Source organism: Erpetoichthys calabaricus, chromosome 3 (genome assembly GCF_900747795.2).
Source record: "Erpetoichthys calabaricus chromosome 3, fErpCal1.3, whole genome shotgun sequence".
Taxonomy (NCBI): domain Eukaryota; kingdom Metazoa; phylum Chordata; class Cladistia; order Polypteriformes; family Polypteridae; genus Erpetoichthys; species Erpetoichthys calabaricus.
This window is the reverse complement of record NC_041396.2, coordinates 232573532-232599952: the sequence shown is the minus strand read 5'-3', so window position 1 is coordinate 232599952 and position 26421 is coordinate 232573532. Positions and strand designations below refer to the sequence as shown.

Here is a 26421-nt window from a genome sequence, read left to right as displayed (position 1 = left end):
ACTGAAACTTGGCAGGTTGGAATCTACTGAACAGGTATCAGTTTCACTGTACATGTCAAAATCTGTTGACCAGTTCACATTGTCATCGCTTTTGCTTGATTTGAGCAATGATTCAGTTTCAGACTGTTCTAAAACTGGCTTTAGGGCTTTTCATTTGCCATTGTGATTTTGGTTGAATGCTCTGCCCCACTCCTGAATATTGATGAGTTTCCATCGTTACCATAAAGTTGGCAGTATGCAGAGAAATATTCATGATTATTTGCAGCAAGGTGTTATTTCACCCACTAGATGGCAGCAGAATACTGTGCTGAGAGTTATTTGGGTGTAACACAGAAAAGATGGATCATTACACATTACCCCAAGTCTGACTGGGGCTTAACCATATTTACTTAGAATTTCAAGCCTGAGTCATGCTCAGGGTTAACGCCAAGGAAATGAATTAAGTGCTAACCAGAAATTGTTTTTTTGGAAGCAGTAGAATGTCAAGCAAGATTACAATTGTGGCTTTGCAACAAAGATATCCAAATTGAACTGTATTTGTTACTTACTGTAATTACCAGTTAATATGATAAAGTTGCTCTGTAGTGCAACTGAGTGGAACTGTTAAAAAATTACTTCAATGTGCTCACACTCAATAGCCTTAACAACCACTTGGGCTAAGTAATGCTTCTTCAAGTCAGTTTCATAAAATGTTTTCATTTAAGAATTGGGACACTGCATATATATTTATTTTACCTGATGATTCTGTTGGTGTTGATTAGTGGATCTGTGCCCAGATTTCAAACAGTGGTAAGTATTCTGCAACTGTAAATGAAAAAATAAATTTCCACTTTGCCAAAAACAATTATATATTCTGTACCATAGTTTATTGTGTAACTCAAATGTAATATTAATTTAAAAATGTATTATTTCATAATTTTATTTTGATGTTGAAGGAAAGCAATACACTATCAGTTGCATAAAAGCTTATCTGAATTTAAGCCTCCTCCCCAAAATACTGTAATAGTTGCTCTGGTGGTCTTCACAATTCCCAAATCTTAATCTATAGAAAGCACTCACCTTTTGGCTGGGGTGGGACGAGAGGTTCACAGCATGAATGTGCACCTGAAAAATCTGCAGGATAAGTGTACATAATAAAGTGGGTACTTAGTACATGTATACACAATACGATAGTAAGAAAGTTCTTAAGTAAACAATCAGTGATAAATGCAGACCAAGAAAAACATAAGAACATATGTATTAGATTTTCTGTTAAAAAATGCAGAATACAGTAGACAGAAAATATAAATTACACATAAAATGAAAATCAAATAGAATAGCTATGTAAAGTATTAAAATGCAAGGAAAGCTCTTATAAGTCAGAAAGGGAATCAGAGTGAAGAGTGTGTTCAGTGGAACAACTTACATTAACATAATTTTGTTAAAGAGTGAAGAAAAGAGCTAAGCAAATGATATACAAAGGATGCAAGTTTTATTAGAAAGAGATGCAGGTTAAGGCAGAGAAGGATGAGATTGTAATACAGGAAAGAAGAAAGAACTAATCTTAATTTGAAGCAAAATCCTTGCACCATAAAAAAGTGTGTAAAAGACTTACCTTATGGTAAGTTCCTACCTTATTGTTGCTAAAAAAAAAAAAAAAAAAGTAACAGTCTTCTGTGTTTTAGGTAGGGTTGTCACAATACCAACATTTCAAACTTTGATATGATACTAAGAAAAGTATTGAAATACCATTTTAAATACATAATACAGTGTATAATTCAACTTAATAAAAATCTACTTTTAATGAACCTTTTACGTTTCCTCCCACTACTAATACACAAGCGATGTGAGCACGTCAGCAAAACTAATCCTCCTAGGAGAGATGCCCAGAGTAGTTCCTTTCAATTACTTGACATCTCTACATTTCAGTTTTTTTTTTCTGACAGTTTCAATAGTTTCTAGGACCCCAGGCTTTTTACAGCACGGGCTTACATACTGTAGCTAGTAGAAATATAAGTTGCATAAACAGCAGTAAGAGGGTTCTTGTAATCACAGGAGAGGGAACAGTAAGTGTAGGAGGAAAAAATACATAGCACAGATGTGGAAATGATTAGGAAGAATGAGGCAATAAAGATGTTTTTTAAAGAAATTATGAACTCCTGAGTTTAAGTTGCACTCTTTACACATCACTTAAAGATGAGGGAAGAGCAGCCACTGAAATGAATTCTTTTTGAAACATTAAAACAATATTACAGAAATATTCCACTATTCATTATAAGTTAGTTCAGAGTAAACTGTACTTGTCATCTTCTGTTTTTTAATTCAAAAACAAATGTTTTGTTATTCAAGGTGGCACAGAGGTTCATGTTAGTACTGTAGCTAGCACTGTTGTCTCAGTGCTGTATTGATCTGTATTTCATTACTAATTACATCACTATCTGAGTAGAAATTGCTAATTTTTCTTGTGTCCATTTGGAGTTTTCTCCAAATACTCAGTTTCCTTCCATATCAAATACTTATTTGCAACATTATTTAGTGACTCTAAATTCGCCTGTTATGAGGTAAGCATGAATTATTGGCATGTCATTTAGAGTTAATTCCTGTCATCTACCCTGTTCTCCTGAGATAACGGCCCTCTGCAACCCTGCAATGGAAAGGGAGTTTTAAAAAATGAATATATGTTTGTTATTCACCACAATATCCTAACTGGTGAGTTGTTTCAAGTAAAAAAGCAACTGCAAAGTTTTCATTAATTTTATCAGAACATAAAAAACATTTCCTCATTTATTGAAATAGTCAGCACAAGGGAGATGGTTTAAACCACAAGATTAGTCAGTGAGAAGGAAGTTATAAGAACAGACATGAATCAATCATAATGAGTTACACAGTTATAAAACATTTTTCCTTTAGGGGTATTTTTAGTAAGTACTGTGTTATAGGTTCCTCTTCAAATCTGTAAACTGGACCATAACCTTCAAACTACATTACTATAAGAGTGCCTAATGTTTATATCACAGTGTTTGTTTTTATAAATAATACTGTTCTTACATTCTACTTAATATTACATTAGTTAAGAAGATTATGTACATTTAGAGTGGAACAAAGACAGCACTTAATTCATCTTTGATTGTCAACCAACCATAGTGCAACAGATGAAATGTCTTCATTTTAGTTTATTGCTTCTTTATGATGGTTTCATTATATCCTGCCCAAGCCCACGTGTAAATAGTGCAGTAAAACTGAAAGAAATAAGACGGACTGCTGTGAAATGAACAGACAGGGATTAACATGAAATTGCTTCAACAATTATATCATATCGGGTTCATACTAGACCACAGAATGTCAATTTCAGGTTACACCACCCAAGAAAATGATGAAATTGCTTCCAGCCTCACTTTCATTTCTGTTTCTTTTTCAATCTTATACAATCACTATTTCTAGCTGATCCAGTTCTTCAGCCTTCCTGTTTTAGAAATAGTTTTAATTTCCCCTTTACAAAATTCCATTTTTGAACTCAACTGCACTCCCTTAGCCTGAACATGATAGCTTTGTACACATCTAAGAGATAAAATAACATTAAACGCTCCCTGACACTGGCCCAGAGAGTGTGCAAATAAAGGGGAAAGGCCTATCCTGTTGTTCTATTGCCAATATAAAGGTTCCTTAACCTATTACTGTTTTTTTCTTGATTGGGTCTGTGCAACATGTGATATTTGAGATTTGAATTAAAAAGTCAATTAACAAAGCTAACACACATCCATACAATTACTACTGCTGACTGAGTTGACTAAAGTAGATGTCTTAACATTTTTGTCATGAGAACAAGGATGATAATTTCCTTCTATTCACTTTTATCCAACCATCCATTTTCCAAACCTGCTTTATCCTGGGCATCCTGTTTTATCATGGGGTCTATTCATTTTCAAACACGCTTAATCCATTAAAAGCTTAAGCACATGCTGTGTATTCCAACAACATTGGTTACAAAGGCCGCTAACCATCTTTGAACAAGGTTGCCAGTACATGACTGGGCATACCCTCACAAATACCTCACTCATGCCAGACTTAACACCAATTAATCTAAAACAAACACCTTTGAGGTGAGTGAAGAAACGGGTGTACCCAGACAAAATTAAAGCACAGTAACACTGTGCCACTCACAGACCAACACTGCAATAATAAGAATAACTCAAATTGTCACTGGGAGCATTTTATACAATTTGTTAAAATTAACTAATCGTTTTTTAAAAGCTTGGGAATGACTCTTGTCAAAAGTGGGAAACCTTTTATTCTGTTTCCATACAGATGACTACAATACTGTCACATTATAAGACACATCCTTTCTTGAGATACATAGGGATATCTCTTACAAAAAGGGTGTGGTTTGAAGTAATTAGTGGAATCTAAAAATACGTTTGTTTATCCATCCATCCATTTTCCAACCCGCTGAATCCGAACACAGGGTCACGGGGGTCTGCTGGAGCCAATCCCAGCCAACACAGGGCACAAGGCAGGAACCAATCCCGGGCAGGGTGCCAACCCACCGCAGGACACACACCAAGCACACACTAGGGCCAATTTAGAATCGCCAATCCACCTAACCTGCATGTCTTTGGACTGTGGGAGGAAACCGGAGCGCCCGGAGGAAACCCACGCAGACACGGGGAGAACATGCAAACTCCACGCAGGGAGGACCCGGGAAGCGAACCCAGGTCACCCAACTGCGAGGCAGCAGCGCTACCCACTGCGCCACCGTGCCGCCAACGTTTGTTTATAAAAAAATATATATATTAATCCCTTTCTTTTATATCCTGCATTTTCTTCATAACTGTAGCTCAGAAAAATCAGATATTTCCTTACCTCATGTAAGGTTTCTTAATCTCAAAATTTGCTTCTCTATAGGACTTGTTAGACAAACACTGCCATCAAATTCTGTCTGTTACACCTTGTGAAATTTTTTATGTTACTTTGTAAAGGCAGCCTATCCTTTCTTCTCCAACATCATTAAATGGCCTGCTTATTTGACAAATGCCACTAAATCTCCTCTTTTGGTCAATCAAATCAATAAATTGTTTTAAAGTTTCTTTTTTTAGTTTGGTATAGTATAGATATGAAACCATATTATAGAGTATTTTGAGTGATAATTTAACACTTAACAATTTGACTATAAGTTACCCTGTACTAGACATGCACCTTAGAAAATGGTGGATTTATAACAACATATTAATTATGCACAATCAGAAAAAAAAAATCTAAACATGGTTTTACCTCAAAAATCTGAGCTGTTGTTCATTAATTAAGCTGCTAGTTCATTAACTGTAACATTAAACTGACTGAGTACTGTATTATCAAAATGTAGGCTTGAAGAAAGATAGTGGCAAAGAGAGTAAACACTGCCACTAATTCTGTTTGGTTTTAACATTGTAAATAATGTTAAAAACCCTTCTGTAACAAAACAAACTGAGATAAATCAGACATTTATGATTTCTAGGACAAATTTAGAAAATCACAAGGTTTTCACAAAAAAGAAAATGTCATCTTACAGTACAGATACTATTATACTGTATAATACAAAACACTAAACCATTTTAACTTATGAAACTGAAACAGTAAAATGTAGTTAAATTTTTAAGTTCCATTTCAGAAACTTAAAAATAATTGCTTGAGTAGTACTAAAATTCAGATAAGCAATACTGTATAGTAATAATATTTTTTCAGATCCTCCTCTTATACAGGTTTTGAATATGTTCATTGTTTGTAGGTTTATTTTAAGACATCTAACTTCACTTTCACTGTTAACTGTCCTTTACCCACCAATCGGAAATTGACTGCTATTCCAGATAAGGATGGCTGCAAACCTCACTGCTTTTGCACATCGCTGTAAATTACTTTGGTCGTAAAAAGAAACCAAAGGACTGAACATGGTCTTTAGCTAAAGGTAGCATTTAGGAAATGGCAAGCTTTCAAATGGGCATTCCAAGAGATGAGTAGTAAAATAGAATATAGGAGTCAGGTGGAGAACTTTCTTTTAAGGTGCAAAGATAATTTACTGCATCTTAACATCAGCAAAAACAAAACTGGTTATCGACTTTTGCCACAGCAAAGAGCTTCTATGTCCTATCACCATCCAGGGAATGTAGAGGTGGTGCGCTCCTACAAGTATTTGGGTGTCCATATCAGTAACAGGTTGGATTAGTTTCAGAACAAAGAGGGACTATGTAAGAAAGTGCTGGGCATGATCTTTTTCCTTAGTAGACTGTGTTCTTTTAATGTGGGAAGTGATATCCTTCACATCTTCTACAACTCTGCGATGACCAGTGCAGTTTTCTACGCTGTGGTGTACTGTGCTGGTAACATCACTTCAAAAGAGACCCACTGAATCAACAAACTATTTAAAAGGGCAGGCTCAGTTATGGGATGCACTTTGGACCCCCTGGAGGTGGTAGCAAAGGAGAGAATTAAAACACTTCCATTATAAGCAATGAGCAATGCTGCACTACCTCCCTCTGACACGCTGAGTACTTTCAGCCAATAAATTATTCACCAAATGTGTGTCAAGAAACGCTGCTGGGGCTCCTTTATGCAAAAAGCAATATGCTTGCATAATGCCTCACTGTGACTGGGACTGCCAGGTCAGAAATTTTCTTTCTTTTTAAATTGCTTTCTTTTTGGTAATTCTGGTGTGTATTCAGAACATAGTATGTGTATATATATTTTTATACATTTATTTATTTAAAGAGCTTCTGTAAAAAAACAAATATCCCCAGGGAGACAAAGTCTATATATCTATCTGTCTGTCTATCCATTTATCTAAAACAGGCAGAGGTCTGAACACGTTTAATTTAAGGCACAAAAAACTAAAACCAAAACACATAGTCAGAAAAACAATTTAAAAGTTGAAACACTAAAATATAATTAGTTGACATTCCATGCATTAACAATAGTATATACTTTGTTTTAAGATTTTTGATTAATAAGATTTTACAGACTGCTGAGTGTGCCACCAGTTTTGACAGAATAAGTGTGATGACATTATAGATTACAATTCAAGTGACCAGCAAAGGCATCATTGCTATAAACAGTATGGTAGCGAGTAGCGACCATGTAAACACTTCAAAAAAAAAAAAAAAAAAAAAAAGAGGCACCCACAAAAAACAGCAAACAAAATGGCAGCGCAACAGAAATGAAAAATTACAACATTGGCACATCCAAAAATAAAAAATGATTCATTATGACACCCAACAGCAAATTATTTTTTAAGAACCTATTAAGCTTGTGTGCTATCCAATAATTATAATTAGTTTACATGCAGTATTTTGTATTCTTTGAACACATAGCTGTTTCAACACTTCTCCTTGTAATTCTTCATGTTGCAACAAACAACCAGCCTTTTTTTAAATATTATCTTTCTATTGTAGACACAATTCTAAGACACTTCACAAGTAGAAAGTCAGAGTACAACTGCTTTGGTTTGTCTACTGCTACTTAGTATCACAAAGTTAGTCCAATGTGGGGACCAAATCAGCATCTCTTTGGTTTAAATCCCAATGCTTCAAACCCTAGGCCACACTGCCATCATAATAATAGGTGAGGATGGATCAGAGAGTACTTTCGGTCTTTTGCTTTGTGTGTGTACTTGAAAAAAGTATTTGCAGGTTTTTTTATATTTCAGTATTTTCCTGTTATATTAGCTATTAAGTATTAACTATAATTTATAATTTGGTGTTTACTTTCTTTATACTTTTGCTCATTGCAAAAGATGCTGTTTAAAGGATGCTTCATTACTGCCTCTACCAATTAAAAACTAGTTGTATCATAGAAGATACACTGGAAATTACTGCAGTTTTATAAATTGCGGAGGGGCCAGAGCTTTTCAGCATGTTGAGTACAAAATCTGGAAAGGACACCAGTCTGTTGCAGGGCATTTTCACTCATCCTGTGCTAGATTAAAGTTCCCAGTTAAACCAACATCCACGTTTGTTTTGCTTCATTTTTTATGTTTTCTTTTGGCACTGCTTACACTTACAATTTGTCATGCATTATCAATTTTCTTTGATACCTAACAATATTCTGCATGCTACTGGAATTTTCAAATCATTTTAAATAGTGACATTAAACGGTTGAACAATCTGTTACTATATTTTGCACAACAAATCAAAACGGCTCATGGAAGGTTTCACAAATGGGATGCAGAACAACCATGCAACTCCTCACGCATCATATGCATGAAAACAAGGGCTGAAACAAAACGGAGGTGCTTCCAGTTTGACATATGTACAGTGTACAGATTGGGCATCAATTGTGCAGTGAAATTTCATGGTTTGTTCCAGGAACCCTGAAATAAAGGTGACATCCTCACAGGTGGTGCAGTGGTAGTGCTGCTGCTTTGCAGTAAGGAGACTGTGGAAAATTGTGGGTTCGCTTCCCAGTTCCTCCCTGTGTGGATAGCGCTTTGAGTACTGAGAAAAGCGCTATATAAATGTAATTAATTATTATTATTATTACTTTGTTGCTCAGATTAATAGTTGATCCAGTCCAGACCTGTCAGTTTCTAAATGCTAGTATTTAGCGTGTACTACAGCTATAATTTAAAAAATTAAATATTATCACGAAATTAGAAATTTGAATACATTCTTCTTATTTATTTGTTTTTTTATTTTTAACTTGAGCACAAGTAAACTTTATCTAGTAGGAACTCATCTTTGATGTAGTTTACACCATATTCAAAGCTGGCCAAATTCGAGTTTATGAACCATATAATTTTTATAAATAATAACGGAAAATGGTTTGCGCAAGAAATGTAACCAAACTATAAGTGATTACAGTGAGGGCAGCCTCTTGTCGGGACATGCAATGTGTAAAGCGTTAGTCGTGAGCACAGATTAAAATGGCTTTTCGAAAAACAAACGTGCGTAGGTGCGCGGGCGTCTCCTTTCCCACGATGTGCATGGCCGCGGCACCACAAGGGTCGCCCTACAAATACATGGGTTGTCAATCACATTTCTGACCTCTGCGGAAACAAGCTTTTCCGCTTCTTCATCCTAGCCGTAAATGAATCTATTTTTGTACACATGAAATTTTTATCAAGAGAGACCAGTACGTTGAAATTTAGATTTAATCCCGCCCCGTGCTTCATGAGCTCACAAAACTAAACCTACCGGAGTCTCGGCGCTGCTGACTCCGCCTCTGGCCAAACTGTCTACAAAGTTCGAGCAGATCTGCTAGAAGAGTAGAAAGAGAGGAGGTGTGTTAGTAGTTAAGGGCTAAGATAGTGCTCACGGTAAACAACTGATGTGTACTCGCAAGCCATGCACTAAGGTATAGTATTTGACGTGTAGACTGCGTTCTTTTTTTGTCTTCAGGTTTCTCGCTTTATTGTTGTAAGTATGCTATACTTCTTGGACGGCTTAACAAGGAATAGCAAAGTTTTTAAACCCGTCAAATCCACGTTGGATCGATCAATAAAACATCGGGTGAAAGAAAGGTAGGAATAACCCCGGGTTAGGGTGCCAGTCCATCACAAAGCCCACGCACGTACAACACACACACACGGGCCAATTTGGAATCGCCGTTTAAACTAACCTGAACGTCTTTGGGAATGTTGGAGGAAACTCCACTCATACACGGGGAGAACGTGCGAACTCGTTACGTACGATGCAGTTGGTGGGGATGGGGATCAATGAGAACGTTAAATAATCTTGTTGGGTTACTTTTTATGTGCCTAAATCTAAGGAATACATTTATTAATATTAATTAGCTTGACTCGTTCCGTATTTTGCAGAATATTATAAGAAAAACCTTGTGCACTGTTTAATACAATTACATTTACACCCGTGGAAACCAAACCTCAGTCACACATTCATGGTATATTTGGAGTTAGAATTTAGTCCAGACGATCCCTGCTGGGGGTAGATTTCTCCTACTTGGGATGTAAATTTGCTTTAAAAAGCTGAAGTTGCAAAGATCTCGGATAGTTCCCAAAGGAACACATGAGACTTGCTCTTAAAGTAACTGCGCCAAGAATGACCAAAATCTTAGGTAAAAAGCAAGAACAAGCATCTCACTGATTAATGTGTTGTCATCGACTCACAGCATTTTGTTCTGGTATACAACCATGTGCTTATCATTAGCTGTTTTTAAATAAATGAAATTGCATTATTGCAGTTTGTGCTGTTGCTGTTAAGAAGTTAAAATAATGTTTAAAAACAATATCTTAAAATGTACCTGTATTCAATCGATTTATTATGGTAGAAGTACAGTATATATAAATTTCCTTTTGAAAAATTGCCACTGGGTGAAAGGGGCGAAAAAGGTTAGGAACCCTTCATTTAGGCTGATATACAAGCCATTAATCCACATAGGCACAAGGAGAATATTTATGCCTTGTACCTTGCAGGCATTTAAAACCAAATCCCTGAAGTTATCAGTGTGATCCGCTCTTCCATCCATTTTCTTAAACAGCTTTTTACTCAGAGGAATATTGTAGACATCTGTAGCACATCCAAAGAGCAGCAGAAACCAACAGTAGGTGAGAAGCTGAGCTATTACAGGGCATACACGGTGACAGTGAGCCAATTTAAAATTGCCAGGTTACCTGCATATGCTTAGAATGTGTGGAAAAAAAGTTCCCAGAAAATATCCATACAACAGCGGGGATTTAAATTTTCTGAAAACTGCTGGTTGGTTAGTATTCAGATCTGGGCCACTGGAGCAACACTAACCACCGGTAAAGTAAATCTGTACACATTTTGTTTTAAAATGATTTTAAGTATGCTTTTTTCATTACATTGTTAACTGAATGTTGCTATAAAAATATGCAGTGGAGCTTTGGAAGAAGGGCTTCCTGGGAGTTGATAGTAATACTCAACTTTAATTAATGTATGATCACTATTTGACCTTAAAGTAGAATTTACCACCGTTCAGAGCATGAATACATGTACTGTATTTCTCCTGTAATATTAGTTCAGAGGTGTCATGCATATAAACACACAAATGAAAATGTAAAAAGTTTCATACATGCTTTTAGTACAATGACCCAAGTTTCTCAAGCAGTCTGCTCATGTTTCTTAAAATATTTAGTTGTAATTATAACTTGGCATTTTGGATTTGCAGTTAGTCATATGAACTCAATTGATTATGTTAATTTTTTTTTAGTTAAGTTTATTTTTTAGCTGTTGGGGGAATATTAATTACTGCTGTGATGTTTGTGTTATTTGATATGTTTCAGCAAATCATATTTACCTAATGATGTTATTGCAAAAGTAAAGTAAATATTTAATAAATGTCGTACATGCACAAAGGTCTTAGAGTGACTTATGAGAACAATTATTATGTCAAATTAAAGTGTGCACTTTCATTTAGGTTTATGTTTTCTGTTCCCTATAAAGCAATTTGCATTTGTGGATCCCTCACCAAGGAATGATTCTCGGTATTTGTGAATTACAAAAGTTCTAAAATGCTTCTAACTCTTACAAAGCATTTAATTATAATCTAAAGATATACAGATGGTTTAGTTAGGACAGTTGTATAAATTATGAATTAATAGCAGAGTGCGTCGTTTTCTAGTATCTACTGTAATCAGTGTTTCTGCAAGTAATTCATGAACATTTTATTTTTTAACATTGTCCCAGTGAATACTCATACATTTGACATACACCAATTGGATCTGACAAAAAGTTGTCATTTGCTTGTAGAGGTAATTTTTCTCTAGCTGACTTGGCATCTTCATCTGCATAGGATATCCCTTCAGATTGTGAAACAGGTGGCAGTCATACAAGGCCAGGTTTTTAAAGTACGCAGGGCAGCCTTTACAACCCATTCTGTGTGAATGAGGGTGTTGTTGTGAAAGAAGATGATCAAAAGATTTCCTTGCCACTTTTCCTTATTGCCTATAGGACATGCTAAAATAAACCGGTATAATATCAACAAGTTATGTGGGCCTTTTGAGACAAAGATGTGATCTTGCCACTTCTGACTTGGGCCTTAAATTTCATTTTTGCTAGAAAATCATTGTGATTCCATAGTTTCAGTTGTTGTTCGGACTCTGCAACACAGTAGCCAGGTTTCCATCCAAGGAGTTTTTGCGAAAAAATATTTAGCGCTTCAAATTTTTTTACCGATATAGCCGATGGAAATGCTAATTATCGATAAAATGTTGTACATGTCGACATAATATTTTTCCGTTTAACTTTAGCGCATAAATTCCATGTCGATACTTCAGATGTCGCAAAAACTACATTGGAAACAGTTTTTGTCGGAAAAAAGGGCTTTAACGCAAATAAATGTGTCACATTTTCATCACGTGCAATCAAAACGAGAATGGCGGAGCGGTTCGCATGGTCTGATGAAGAGAGTTTTTTTTTTTGATTAAACGTCGTTATTTTGTATTAATTCAAATTTCAGTTTTAATTAAAAACCTTAAGGGAAGCAGGTTAATTCAGTTGTTATCGCACTGAGAAGGGATGTTGAAAGGTAGGCTCACCTGTACAGATCTGATGCTGCAAACACAGCTGCATCAATGGCACTTCCAGAAGTGCCAACGCAAATGTCTCGTATCATGCACCTGTCATCAACAAGGGCCTGGAGAACAATAGATGGCCACCCTTTGCGATTAATGTAATCGCGGTAGCCTTCCGTCGGGGGAAGAATAGGCACATGCGTGCCATCCAGCGCACCGTAAATCTGTGGCACAAGATGCACCAAGGAATTGCGGTGTGCAATTTCATTGGCCTCCGCAACAGTCAGAAGTCTGATATAACGGCGCATTAATTTTTCTTTAATAGCGGTGCACACAGCATATACACATCGATGGACGGTAGTTTTACTAACCCCGAAAGTTTCTCCAACTACTCTATACTCGGCGCAGGTTGCCAGCTTGTAAAGGGCGATGGCAATCCGCTTTTGGGTTGGAACCGGTGGTCGGTGGCAACCTGTGATGGGCGCAACATCAGGACTGATGAATCCACAAAACATCTCAAACGTCGGCCGTGTCATTCTAAAATGTTGCAGCCAGAGATTTTCTGTGAAGTGTCTCTCCACCACCTCCTCCCAGAAGGTCTTATTCCGTCGTCTCTCCCATACCCGTGGGTTTCGTCGCACTGGGGTACTTTCTTCGAGCTCTAGGGCTATCAGACAAGCAACTGCTTCATTCTGCTGTCGTCTTCGGATATTATGTACAATTCCAATTATTTGTGAAACTGAAATAACAGTAAGCTGGCAAATTTAAAAAAACTCTGAATAATCTCTCCATTTCTTTGTTTCGTGGAGGGGGCGTAACATGGAAAACAAAAGGTAGATAATTTGCGACATACACAAAATTATGTATGGAAACGGCTCAAGGGCAGATTTTTTTCGCGATACAACAAAAGTTATGCGACAGTTCGTTTTGGGGGGGGGATGACGTCATCACGCACACCATTTTATCGATAAAAAGCCAGTTTGATGGAAACAGGCTGGAGACAGCAAATTTCGCACATTTGTTTTACGTATATTCTGTTTGTCGATAACAAAACGTCGCAAAAAACTGGATGGAAACTTAGCTAGTGTGACATAGCCTAGCTTCTTCCACGGATATAAAATGTTTCTTAAATTTCTCCCAGTCCATATTCATATGCTTCTATTTGGAGCGCTGGATGTAATGATACATCATTTCAGTAGTAAATATTCTGAGCACCCAGTATCGATTTTCTTCTGTTTACGGTGTCAATTGAGTGAATCGCCACATATTGAGACAACCACAAGAGTCTGTGGCCCATCTCTTGGCTGTGGCATTTGAAGGTGACTGAATGAATTGCTGACAGTGTATCGTGATTCCATGACAGTTTATTTTACAGTTTTCAGTCATAAACAAGAAACATGCATTATAAACCACAAATACTAGAAGTACTTGCAATTCCGGTATTTACTACACATGCTAATCTTTGAGCACTAATAAAATCTGCACCCTTTCAGGTTCAGACATGTGGGCATTTGTGCATCTCATAGGCTGTCCTGTTGTGGCCTGAGGAAATGAAGCTGGTTTGAAAGTGGTTACATTTGTTTCAGAATGGCTATGAACATCACCCTATGTGTGCAGATGGCACTGTGCATATAGTCCTGCGCAACTGTGTTATTTTCTTGTCTTAATTGAAATTTACTACCTGTTGCTTACAGCAGTGTTTATGCTATTTTGGATCTTAGCTTAAATGTAGCCACATCATAACACTTGTGTTCATATCATAAATTGATCCACATCCATCCTCAGTAGAACATAATACAATAGCTTTGCACATGAACAATTGTAGATGTAGTACAGTCATGTCCAGGAGTGCTGCAGTCAAAATATATAGAAAGAAAATAATTTTTACATAAGTTAACTAACTCCAAAATATGTATTAATAAAACAGTAACAAAAAAACCTTGTTCTGCATTTGGCTGCTATCAATAATATTTGATTGTGATCCAGTTTTGTAAAGTGCCATATTTTTGGATAGGAAAAAAGAGCTGTTGCATCTGATTGGATGGTAATATATTAACCTGACACTTTTAGGTTAGGTGTACTTTAGACATGGTGTCTGTATGACTGCGTTACTTCTGTCTGATATCTACAGTAGTTGAACACTCTACATGGATACTGGAAAAAACTGTAATAAAATTGAACACCCTAAAATTGAAAACATTAAGCCCAGAGGTTTTAGAGACAGAAAATCTTTAATCCTGACTGTCATGGAGACAATGACCTCTTAATGACCTCTTCGGCACAGCCATCAGCAGTGTGTCTGTTTATGGAGAGAGTGTCAACCTTGTCGAGAGGTTTACTTACCTTGGCGGTGACATTCATGTCTTTGGTGACTCTTCCTATGAAGTCAGTAGACTGATTGGGAGAGCATGGGGGGTCATGAGGTTGCTGGAAAGGGGTGTGTGGCGCTCCCGATATCTATGCAAAAGGACGAAGGTCCAAGTCTTTAGAGTCCTGGTGCTTCCTGTCTTGCTATATGGTTGCGAGACATGGATGCTATCCAGTGACCTGAGACGAAGACTGGACTCCTTTGGTACTGTCTCTCTCCGGAAAATCCTTGGGCACCGTTGGTTTGACTTTGTGTCGAAAGAGCGGTTGCTAATGGAGTCCCGAATGAGGCATATTACCTGCATTGTGAGGGAGCATCAGTTACGGCACTACGGCCATGTGGCGCATTTCCCACAAGGGTGATCCAGCTCGTAAGATCCTCATTGTTGGGGACCCAAGTGGCTGGACCAGGCCAAGGGGTCGCCCACGCAACTTCTGGCTGCGGCAGATAGAGGGTCATTTCCGGAGGGTGGGACTGGACCGCGTGTCTGCCTGGGGGTTGCCAACCAGGATCCCGAGTTGTGTAGTGGGTGTGGCAACGCACTGTATCAGTGCATGCACCCGAACTTGTCATGGAGAGTTTAGGTGGAAATAAATATACTTTAGGTGAGTTATCTGCACAGTTATGATCTTTGCAATTTTAACTTCACAAAAGCAGGTGTTTTCCTCTGTTTTGGTGTTCACTTAAGTAATTTTTGAAAAATGTAATGTGAAAACCATCCTTTAACACAAAGATATAATTCGTAACATTCTCCAATCTGTTTAATCTAGTATGAGGTAACATGGTACTGGAACTTATTCCAGCAGCATAAGGTAGGGATGAGCCCTGGACAGATGTCTATTCTGTCACTCACTTCACTCATGCATACACCAAAATGTGGCCACTTTCGAGTCGTCAGTTAAACTAAAACACATCTTCGAGGATGTGGGAGGGAAACTCACACAAATAGAACATGGAAATTCTGCACAGATGATGACTGGATATGACTTCATCATATATTAAGTTATGATACTGATGCATAGTAAAATGTGTACACCTTTGCTAAAAACCTGTATGAAGACTATTATTTATACTAGGGGGCTCCGCCCCCTGCTCGCTTCGCTCGCCAACCCCTGGCGTTGGGACATGAGAAAGAGTCAGATGTATGAATTAGATATAGAATAGTGTGCAGCTTTGGATGATGCCCATAGAAATAACAAATAGAGTGTTTGTCATATATTAATGTTTTATTGGAATATTTCTTTGTATACAACATTAGCAGTAAAGATGGTGTCTTGTCCTTGAATGAGTCTTCCTTGGCATGGATTATTTATAATTTTAACTTTAACGTCAGATGAACGGCGAACACGTGAGAAGGCAACATAAAGTTGTCCATGTCCAAAAACGGGTTCAGAGAGGTAGATGCCAACCTTGTCCATGGTTTGTCCTTGTGATTTGTTGATGGTCATGGCAAAGGCAGGTTTAATGGGGAACTGTCGGCGTTTCAATGTAAAAGGTAATTCTAGCTCAGAACTTGTAAGGTCAATTCTAGGAATGAGAACAGTATTGTTAGCATGTGATCCTGTAAGAACTGTCGCTTGAATAACATCGTGTGTTATGGTGTTGACGACTAACCGTGTGCCATTGCATAAACCCTGTTTTGTGTTAAGGTTTCTTAATAGCATGATTATTGTTCCATTTTTAAGGGCAAGGTCGTGTTGTGGTAATCCGGCAGGGTTAATAGTGTTCAAATATTCTAAGGGGAAATTTATATGTTCATTGTCGTCATCAGAGTCAACTTTGTCTGAGCTTAGAAAGATCGGTGTCTCTCCAGGAAGTAATGAAATGACTTGGTTATTAATGTGATTAACATTAATATTTTTTGGACATAATATAGTGCGTTGTGTTAACGGGGGTATTTGGTCTAATGTGATTGCTGTTCCAAATATCTCTTTTACTAAGTCGTCTGAGATAAAGGATTGTGGAATGGAAATAATATCTGGGTGAAGTCCATCTGTATTTGTGAGTGTACCATTTCCCAGTTGTATTAGCCAACTGTTATATTCTGGATCTGGACATCGCATGTTTTGTACCAACTGTATTGTTTTAAAGCAATGCCAATTGTCTGCGTATTTTAAGGTGGACTGAACAATAGCTGAGCGCATGGCATGTGGAACAATAGCTAAGCATTGTCTAAAATCTCCTCCTAATAAAAGAACTTTTCCTCCAAAGGGAATATTATTATTCATCAACGTTTGTAGAAGTTTATCAATGGTGTTGAGTAAGTGACTGGATGCCATTGTACATTCATCAGTAATTATCAGTTTTGCAAGACGGATGTCTCGGGCATTGCTACTGTGAATGTTCATAGTGGATACTGATGTCTCTGTGATTGGGACCGGTATTTTGAATATTGAGTGACATGTACAACCATTTATTAACAGATTTGCTGCCACTCCGGAGGATCGCAGTCACTGTTAATATGTTTCCTTTTCTGCAGTTGAACGGTTAATAGTGCTTTATTGTAAGGAGATCCACCTATGCTGACACCTATGCTGTCTAGTGTGAAGGTGTTGACGTTCACTTTAGAATATGTGGCTTTGGGTGTCACTTCTTATGGATGTGTGTGTGGGGGGGGGGGGGGGGGGGGGGGTGGTGAGGATTGTTGTTGCGCGAGCGTCTTCTTTCTTTTTGTGTTCCTGTGTCTTGTTTGAATCCCCCTCTTTGTGTGTGTCCCGTCCGTTGCTTGTAGGGTCTGTGGGGTGGGCTTCGCTCGCCAACCCCTGGTGTTGGGAATGACAAAGAGCGTGATGTATGAATGAGATATAGAATAGTGTGACGGTGTAGATGATGCAAATAGAAATCAAACAATAAAGTGTGTGGCACAGTGTAAAGGTTTATTTGAAAATTTCTTTGTACACGCCGTTTAAGTGTAAAAGGTAATTCCAGCTCAGAACTTGTAAGGTCATTTAAGATGGTTATTGTTGTGATCAGAGTCAAGTTTGTCAGAGCTTAGAAAGAGTTGTGTCTCTCCAGGAAGTAATGGAATGACTTGGGTATTTATGTTTTCCACATTAATATTTTTTGGACATAATATAGTGCGTTGTGTTAAAAGGGGCATTTGGTCTAATGAGATTGCTGTTCCAAATGTCTCTGTAACTAAGTCGTCGCAGATAAAGGCTTGAGGAATTGTAATAATATGTGGCTGAAGTCCATCTGTATTGGTGAGTGTACCATCTCTCAGTTGTAATAAGCAATTGTTCTGATCTGGTTCTGGACATCGTATCTTTTTTACTAACTGTATCTTTTGAAAGTAATGCCAATTGTCTGCGTATTTTAAGGTGCACTGAACAATAGCTGAGTGCATGGCATCTGGAAGAATAGCTAATCACTGTCTAAAATCTCCTCCTCATAAAAGTACCTTTCCTCCAAATCGAATATTATTATTCATAAACGTTTGTAGAAGTTTATGAATGGTGTTGAATAAGTGACTTCATGTCATTGAACATTCATCAATAAACAACATTTTTTCAAGACGGATGTCACGTGCAGTGCCACCGTTAATGTTCATAGTGGATACCGATTTGTAGGATCTAATGCAGTTGATAAAGATTTAACTTTCAGGTACATCGTCAGTTATAAGCTTCTGTAGATATTCAGTATATGAATGTAAAGAAGGCAGTCTAATTTGACCCTTTTGACAACAACGTGTAAATGTATAACTTGTATTGCCAGTTGTTTCTTCAGGGAAGTGAACTGAATGACAATGATTGCAAATGACATTCATTAATCCGAATGAATTTTCCTGGTGTATGTTTTCCTTGTGCCGTTTGAGAGGCGCGTTGTTGCATGTGTAGTATTTGGGACGTGTTGTTTTGGAGCTGTAATCGATTTGCCTGTGCTGTGTGAGAAGCCCGTTGTAGCCTTCGCTGCCATTAACGTATGTCTGAGATGGGAGGTGTTTCGTTTTGAATCCGTGCCTGTTGCGATGCAACACTTTGATTGATAGATTGCGTAATGTGGATCTAGGATGTAGATTTGTGCATATTTGCGTTGTTGATTTGTTTCAGGGTGCACTGTTCCAATGCGATGCAGTATTTGTGCACATATGCGAAAGCAGTATGGGCCATTGCCTTTTGGTGGCCTGATATTTACTAAAAGCAAATGAACTATTGTAGGATCTAATGCAGTTCATAAAGTTTTTACTTTTAGGTACATCGTTAGTTAGAAGCTTTAGTTGAGCTTTGCGTTTTTGGAGTCGAGACATTTTTTCTTATGGATGTGTGGGGGGGATCGTTGTTGCGCGAGCGTTTTGTTTCTTTTTGTGTTCCTGTGTCTTGTTTGAATCCCCCTCTTTGTGTGTGTCCCGTCCCTTGCTTGTAGGGTCTGTGGGGTGGTTTTGTGTTCTTTTTTTTGGTCTTCCATGGGCTTGTTGAATCCCCCTTCTTGGTGTGTGTCCCGTCCCGTGCCTGTAGGGTGGCGGGGGTATGGTCGTGCCTTGCTATTGTGCGCTCGTCTGTTCTTTTTTTTTTGTTGTGTTTAGTTTCGTGTGCAATGTGTTTCGTGCTTTCCCCTCGTTTGAGTACTCTGTAATGTTTTTTTTCCTTATTTTGGTGCTTGTTGAGCCTCATTTTTGTGACTCCTTTCTGTATGTGCTCACTCCTGTTTTCTGTGCTCTTGTCGGACTCTTTGCGCCTGCGTCCCTCGCGGACCCTCATCCGCCTCTCTCGCCCTCTTTTGTCCGCCTTTCTCGGGTCCTCAGCCGACTCTCGCGGACTGTTTGTTGCGCCGGCGCAGTACGTCTTTTTGCAGCTACGGCCCATGGCCGGATGTGCCTGCGTCCATCATCCGGTTTATCATTCTCGGTTAGTAATATGGATCTGTTAAAGTGAAAGTTGCTGAGAAAAAAAAGGCTTCCTGGCACTGAATTGTGCTAAATCACACTAACTCCTCTAAGGCATTTTCACTTTCAAAGTTAAACAGGAAGTTGTTGCTTTTATTTTGTTTTTTTTTTTCAGTTTTAATAATTTACCTAATATAGGTAGAGTTTAATAACTCCTACAATATTAATCAAGAAATGCCTGTAGAGAAAATGGAAACTCAAGTAAAAATGTTTAGCTTGAGTTGTGCTAGTGTGCTGACAAAGATTAGTTATTTTCAAATCAGATCATCATAGAACTGCATTTAATGATTACAAATGTATTTATTTATAAACACCACACATCCTCTAACTAGCTAATAGTACATATTAGTAATGTATAATAGTATGTATAATAGTATGTTATAGCTTTATAAACATAGCAGAGTTTAGAATGAAATGTAAAACAACAGTGTTAAAATAAAAGAAACCCCTTAAAATTATGTTTGTATATGCATATATTTCCTAACATATTAAGTTTGTAATTTGATTTAAAAATATTAATAATTAAACTGAAAGTATTAATATACACTGTGTATTAAACTAAGACTAGCTAGCAACAGAAGAGAATGGCAAAATTCCAGTCTACAGGCTTTATCAACCTGTTGATGGCACTCCAGCAATACACTGTGGCACAAGCAAACATTGATGACCAGGAAAATACAAAGAATGTGAAAGATTGGGCCTGTCATTGGTGGTGATATGGTGACTCTTGTTCCAATGGCAGGGGGGTATATCCTGATCAGAAAGACAGCAGCTGCATTCACTATCATTAGTTTCTCAGAAGTTAAGAAGAACTGTCAAGAATATTTTCATAGAATTTTTAAAGTACTGCAGTGGGTTGGCACCCTGCCTGGGATTGGTTCCTGCCTTGTGCCCTGTGTTGGCTGGGATTGGCTCCAGCAGACCCCGTGACCCTGTGTTCGGATTCAGTGGGTTGGAAAATGGATGGATGGATTTTTAAAGTATCATTGATTTTTTTTCAGCAGCTCAAGTAAATGTTTGTTACACTCAAACAGAGACTCGTCTATTTAATTTAAATGTTGAGACCAATGGGACTTCTTAAATTTAGGCAGGCCTTTGGCTATATAATGTAAGTCTTATCTTTGGAAATTTAAACAGGTCTTCAACTTGAGAGCTCTGTATTATATAGAGAGTGAGGTGTGGATTTGGCCTTTTATGGTTTTATTAGTCAAATGATGGATATTAAAATTATGTCTAAACAGAATTAGGTTAGTAATTAGTTTGGCCTGGGTTCTAGTTATGATTCTTGCTGCCATGTTTTAATTGAGGTTAGAGTTGTAATCAAACAAATTGAACAGTTCTACAGTAAGTCATTTTAATGGTTCATTCTGTTTGAACTAACTTCTCTCTATATTATTTGCTAAGCCACTTAATTTTTTTATTTTTCTATAATTGAAATAGAAGCTCTTTGACAGTGTGGAAATGTGGAAAGCCAAAAGTTTTGTTTTATTTCTGAATTTAAAGGAGAGTAGGTCTCACTCTTAAAATTATTATTCTCACTGTAGAGTTTAATTAGTGATGTAGTTGAAGGAGGATCCTCCAGTTCTGTTAATAAATATATCCAAGCATCAGAAACAAATCAAACCCAATATTTCTTTTCTGAATGAAGCATCCTAATAGCAAAGATAATTTTTTCACGGCAAGAGATTAATATGGACAGCATATTTAGTTGCAGATAGGTAGTAGTATCATAAAACTTTGCCATGTGCAGTATGAATATGAATAATATTTTGATAACTATGAAGTAAACAAGCCAAGAAAATGCCCAATGTGGGCCCCCCCCCCAAACCCCTTTTTTTGTAGACTTTAGTGAGAGAGCATGAGTGGCCAGTGGACCTTGTTCTCCACAACTGTTACTGTGTCTGACTTTATCTATAAATTTGAGTTATAACTGACCATGGACCTCAGAGAGGTTTGTTTTCTCAAGGGATGACTAGAGTTGTTGTTTTGAGTTGTAGTTGTTCTTGTTGTTTTTCAGGTTGCCATATCTCAATGACAATATTAATAGACATACTTTTTTAGGATACATTTATATTCAGTTTAAAATTGCTTCCTCTACTGTGCATTCAACATAATCTGTATTATGTTTATAGGCTTATCAGACATTATTGTCATGCAAGCATCATAATAATAATGCTTATGTTTTATAATGACTTAGTGATGCCTTACCTGGAGTACTGTATACTAGCAGCACTTGAAAAAGTCCAGCGTAGAGCAACTAGGCTGATTCCAGGACTGCAGGGTTTTAGTTATGAAGAAAGGTTGATGGAGTTGAACCTTTATAGTTTAAGCAAATAGAGATTAAGAAGTGACTGGACTGAAGTCTTTAAATTTGTGAAAGAAATTCGTACAGGAATCACTTAGAATGAGTTGAACAAAACACAGGGACACAGTTGGAAACTTGAGTATAAAATTCACACAAACATTAGCAAGTATGTCTTCACACAGAGACATTGCCACGTGAAATAAGTTACTAATTAGTGTGGTGGAGAGTAGGACTTTAGGGAACTTCAAAACTAGACTTGATGTTATTTTGGAGGAATTAAGTGGATAAGACTGGCAAGCTTTGATAGGGTGAATGGAATTTTTTTGACAAGAACAGGCCAATGTTCTAATGTGTACAGAATAGAGTGTGTAAGTTTTGTAATTTGTATTGTACCTTACTTTTATTCTATACTAATTAGTGTTCCCTAATTTTAATTCTTATTTATTTTGTCATTGTTTCTCTTTCTTCATCATGTAAAGCACTTTGAGCTACATTGTTTGTATGAAATTGTGCTATATAAATAAATGTTGTTGTTGTTAAACATTTGATATTATGCTCTGAGCCTAAACTCTGAGAAGAGCACTATTCAAAAATTAAATTTATTTTGAAATAAATGTAACAAATAGTCAAACTTAAGAAATGAACATGATATGCTTCACTACAGTTTTACCATAATTTTAATATGTGTGTGTCTGTGTGGTTTTTTATTTTTATTTTTTTTTTGATCTGATCCAATTTTTTTGTCATGCATACTATTGTATCTTATTTCTCCCTGCAGGAAAAATGAAAGATCGACTTGGTGATCTTCAGAATTTCAGTGATAATTCTACTGATAAACTAACTAATGATGAAACAGACAATGAGGAACTGGTTCAGGAAGCCATCTTGTTTGATGAGGATCATATCATGGATGTTTTGTTCAAAGAAGTTCATTCCTTGCGTCGAGAAAATGAACTCCTTAAAATGGAGGTTAAGAGGCTTGGGAAACAAAACACTCGTTTCCTTACCTCCATGCGCCGTATCAGTAGCATCAAGAGAGATTCCAACAGCATTGCCCGTGATATCAAGACTAGGGGTGAGGGAATCTACAAACGGCTACAAAAGATGGAGGCTTCTAGTAAAGAGATTGAAGAAAAATATGGTGTCAATTCTGCACTAGCCCGTATTGTACGGGCACAGCTCGTATCTCTGACAAATGGATTTCGTGATGCCATGTTTGAATATAATGAAGCAGAGATGAGTCAGCGGGAGAACTGCAAAATCAGAATTCAGCGTCAGTTGGAAATCATGGGAAAAGATGTCTCTGGAGATCAGCTTGAGGATATGATTGAAAAAGGGAAGTGGGATGTTTTCTCTGAAAACCTTCTGACAGATGGAAAGGCAGCTCGTTCTGCCCTCAACGAAATTGAGAACAGACATAAGGAGTTACTGGACCTTGAGAGTCGCATTCGCGACGTTCATGACTTGTTCTTTCAAATGGCATTGCTGGTGGAGGAGCAAGGAAGTATGCTTAACAATATTGAAATGAATGTTCAACGTACTGAGGACTACCTTGGTGAGGCCACAACTCACATCAAGAAAGCTGTGGAATACAAAAAAAAGAACCCCTGCCGACAGCTGTTTTGCTGCTGTTTTCCTTGTTGCAGATAACCAGACATTTTGGTGATCACTGTTTTTGTTTTGTGTTTTTAGCCATCACTATAGGTGACTAATCCCACAATGAAAGTTGTGATTTGTTTCAAAGTGCTTAAAAGTTGAGACATACAAGTTTTCCTTTGTATGCAGATGGCTGTGGCAATAGTGTTTGCTTTAAGAGATGACAAAAGGAAGTATGCAGCGGTGATAATATATAAAAGCAAAACAGTAAAGTAAGCAATCATCAGGCATGTTACTGATTTGTTTTGGTTTCATATTGGTGCTGTGTCAAAAGAAGAAATGTGTCTCAGGGCAAAATGCAAAATCTAGCATTTTGTTAGTATTATGTGCTGCCTTCTGCTGTAAACACGTGGGCTACATTTCCTTCTCGGGGTTCTCGGATTTTCTTAATACACTGAACTGTCACAACATAACTTGTTTTTGCTCACATCATAATATTTTAAGTTTCACTTTTAAATCTTCTCAAATTCAAACCCAGAGCCCTGTCAGATTGACAGTTAATCTGCCTATATTGAAACATTTTCTTCTAGGCCAATATTCTCCAAGAATTATCATTATTAAAAGCTGAGCTGAGAATGATAGAATGGAAATTAAAAGATTTTGATTGAAAGGTAGTTTTTAAAAAATATTTGCAAGAACAAGTGTTTGTATATTTTAATACTTGTAAATAAGTGCTGTAAAAATGTGTATGACTGTTTTGGTAATGTGGTGTGTTCTTTGTGTGAGATATTTAAAGAAAGGTTCACATGTGATATTCAAACATTTAATAAAAGAAGAAAAGCTATTTACATATTTGTTGTTTTTTCTTTAATGTCAAGTTTAAACAGAAGTGTTAATAGAAAACGTTATGAGAAAGAGGCACCACCACAAAACTGTAATCCGTAGAAAATACAGATAAACCAGAAACAGAGCACAACTACATCTACATAAATGAGGAATTATCTCAGTTATCTGAATGTAACGCATAAGTTTTCATTAATGAACACCATAGTATTATAAATGAATCTGCATAATATTAACTTCATTGTGGCGTTTATGGCGTTTTAGAGAATATCAATAATTTACTGTACATCAGTTATGCAACAATGGATTTGTATGTCTGTGAAAGCACAAACTGTTTCAGTGATAGTGGCACACAGTTTTAGTCATTCTTTTGGCTGTTTGACAAATTAGATTGGCAAGGCCCAGCATCAGATTTCACTATTTCAAGTAAGATGTTCTTTATTAAGTCTTTTTTTATAGTAAACAGGAAGCTCCACTTACAAAGGAGTATTTGTATTTCATTTATAAGTATGCATTAAAAAAATCAGCCAACATCTAAATTCCCTAGTTTGAAAATGTAAGTACCTGTGCCCCCTTTTGATGTTAGTCAAGACAGTATGTAAAATTAGGAGCACTACAGCTTCTGCAAATAATTATTTGATTATCTGGAAGCATTTCCTCAAGTATGTATAACAAAACATTTTTTTTAAGTTTGATTATAAGTAAACTAGTCATTTAGCCCGTTACAATAACGGGTGCTAGAACAGTAGTGCATAAACATTAGTAGGAACAGTCTATATTAAATGGCAAGGGACTTTGACCTCATTCTTTTTGTTGGTCGTATTTTTCTTTCTTTCAGCCTTTATTTTGTTGATGTTTACTTGCTGAGCTGACCGTTCTTCGTGGGCTGCCGCTGTGTATTGTGTGTCTTTAATTTTCTGTGACAGTAATACTGTCTTGTACGGCTCTACTCAATAAGGGCGCGCACAAAAAGGCGAGCTTCAAAAGGGCGACCTCAATTGAGCGCGGCGAATAAAGGCGTTCGTAGATAATTTAGTTCAAATTGCTCTGGAATATGTGAAGAGCAACAAAGGTGCAGATCTTTATTTACGCGTGCCTTTATTCGCTGCGCCCAATTGAGGTCGCCCTTTTGAGGCTCGCCTTTTTGTGCACGCCCTTATTGAAGGATACCGTCTTGTACGTCCGCTGGCTTGTACGTCCGTAATATACCTTTAATTTTCTCTGGCGGTAATACAGGCGTGCGTGTCGGTAATATGCCTTTAATCTCCTCTGACAGTAATACTAGCTTGTATGTGGCTGTAATATGCGTCACTGTATTGTGTACCTTTAATTTCCTCTCGCAGTAATACTGGTTTGTATTTCCGTAAAACGCCTCTAACTTTCTCTGACAGTAATATCGCGCATTGCACCGTGCCCCGCGCATGCACACTTCATCAGAAGACACCCACACACGGACACCTGGACACACACAGGGATTTTATATATATATATATATAGATTATTTTTAACTAGCTCAGTGTATATCTCAGATCTTAGTCTTGAAAATGTTTAGAAGCAATGTACAGGTAAAGAAGGCACGAAATTCAAGACAGTTTGCAGTCTTACCTAAAGTGGCTTTGCTGGCAAATATGTCCTGTGATTTTAAGGCTATAAAAAGTCTGCGAATTCCTACCTTAATGGCTCATGTCAGACTTCATGAATTTATCATCCGGAAATATTTTCATGAAAGGAAAAGCTGCCAAATTTAAAACAGTGTTGTAAGGTTAGATTTTTGGCAAAGCTGCACAGTGAAAAGGATCTAGAGCAGTGTCAACTTGAAATGAGATGAAATTGGAGTTGTTGGTCAAAGTGTCATGTTGATGGAAATTAGCTAGTATCTTTGAATCATGGAATCTTTTGCCAGGTATTAAATATGGTGGGCTGGGGTTTTAGGAGATTTACTTTAGTGCCCCGGTAAGTGAATCTTTATTATTGAGTCTGCCATGAATTTC

General features: G+C 37.3%; 1 protein-coding gene across 4 annotated transcripts in view; it reads left to right on the top strand.

The window, feature by feature from the left end:
* stx11a (syntaxin 11a) overlaps nucleotides 1–24435 on the top strand; it is a 57724-nt gene extending 33289 nt beyond the window's left edge. Inside the window, exons 1-2 of one of the 4 annotated variants that reach the window (XM_028791262.2) lie at nucleotides 9160–9297; nucleotides 22770–24435. In XM_028791262.2, the coding sequence (XP_028647095.1) occupies nucleotides 22775–23641 (867 nt within the window). In that variant the 5' untranslated portion in view covers nucleotides 9160–9297; nucleotides 22770–22774 and the 3' untranslated portion in view covers nucleotides 23642–24435. Of the gene's footprint in view, nucleotides 1–9159; nucleotides 9312–10280; nucleotides 10711–22769 lie in introns of those variants that run through there. The other 3 variants (XM_051925293.1, XM_051925294.1, XM_028791263.2) reach the window with 3 other exon arrangements.
* Nucleotides 24436–26421: the final 1986 nt, after the last annotated feature.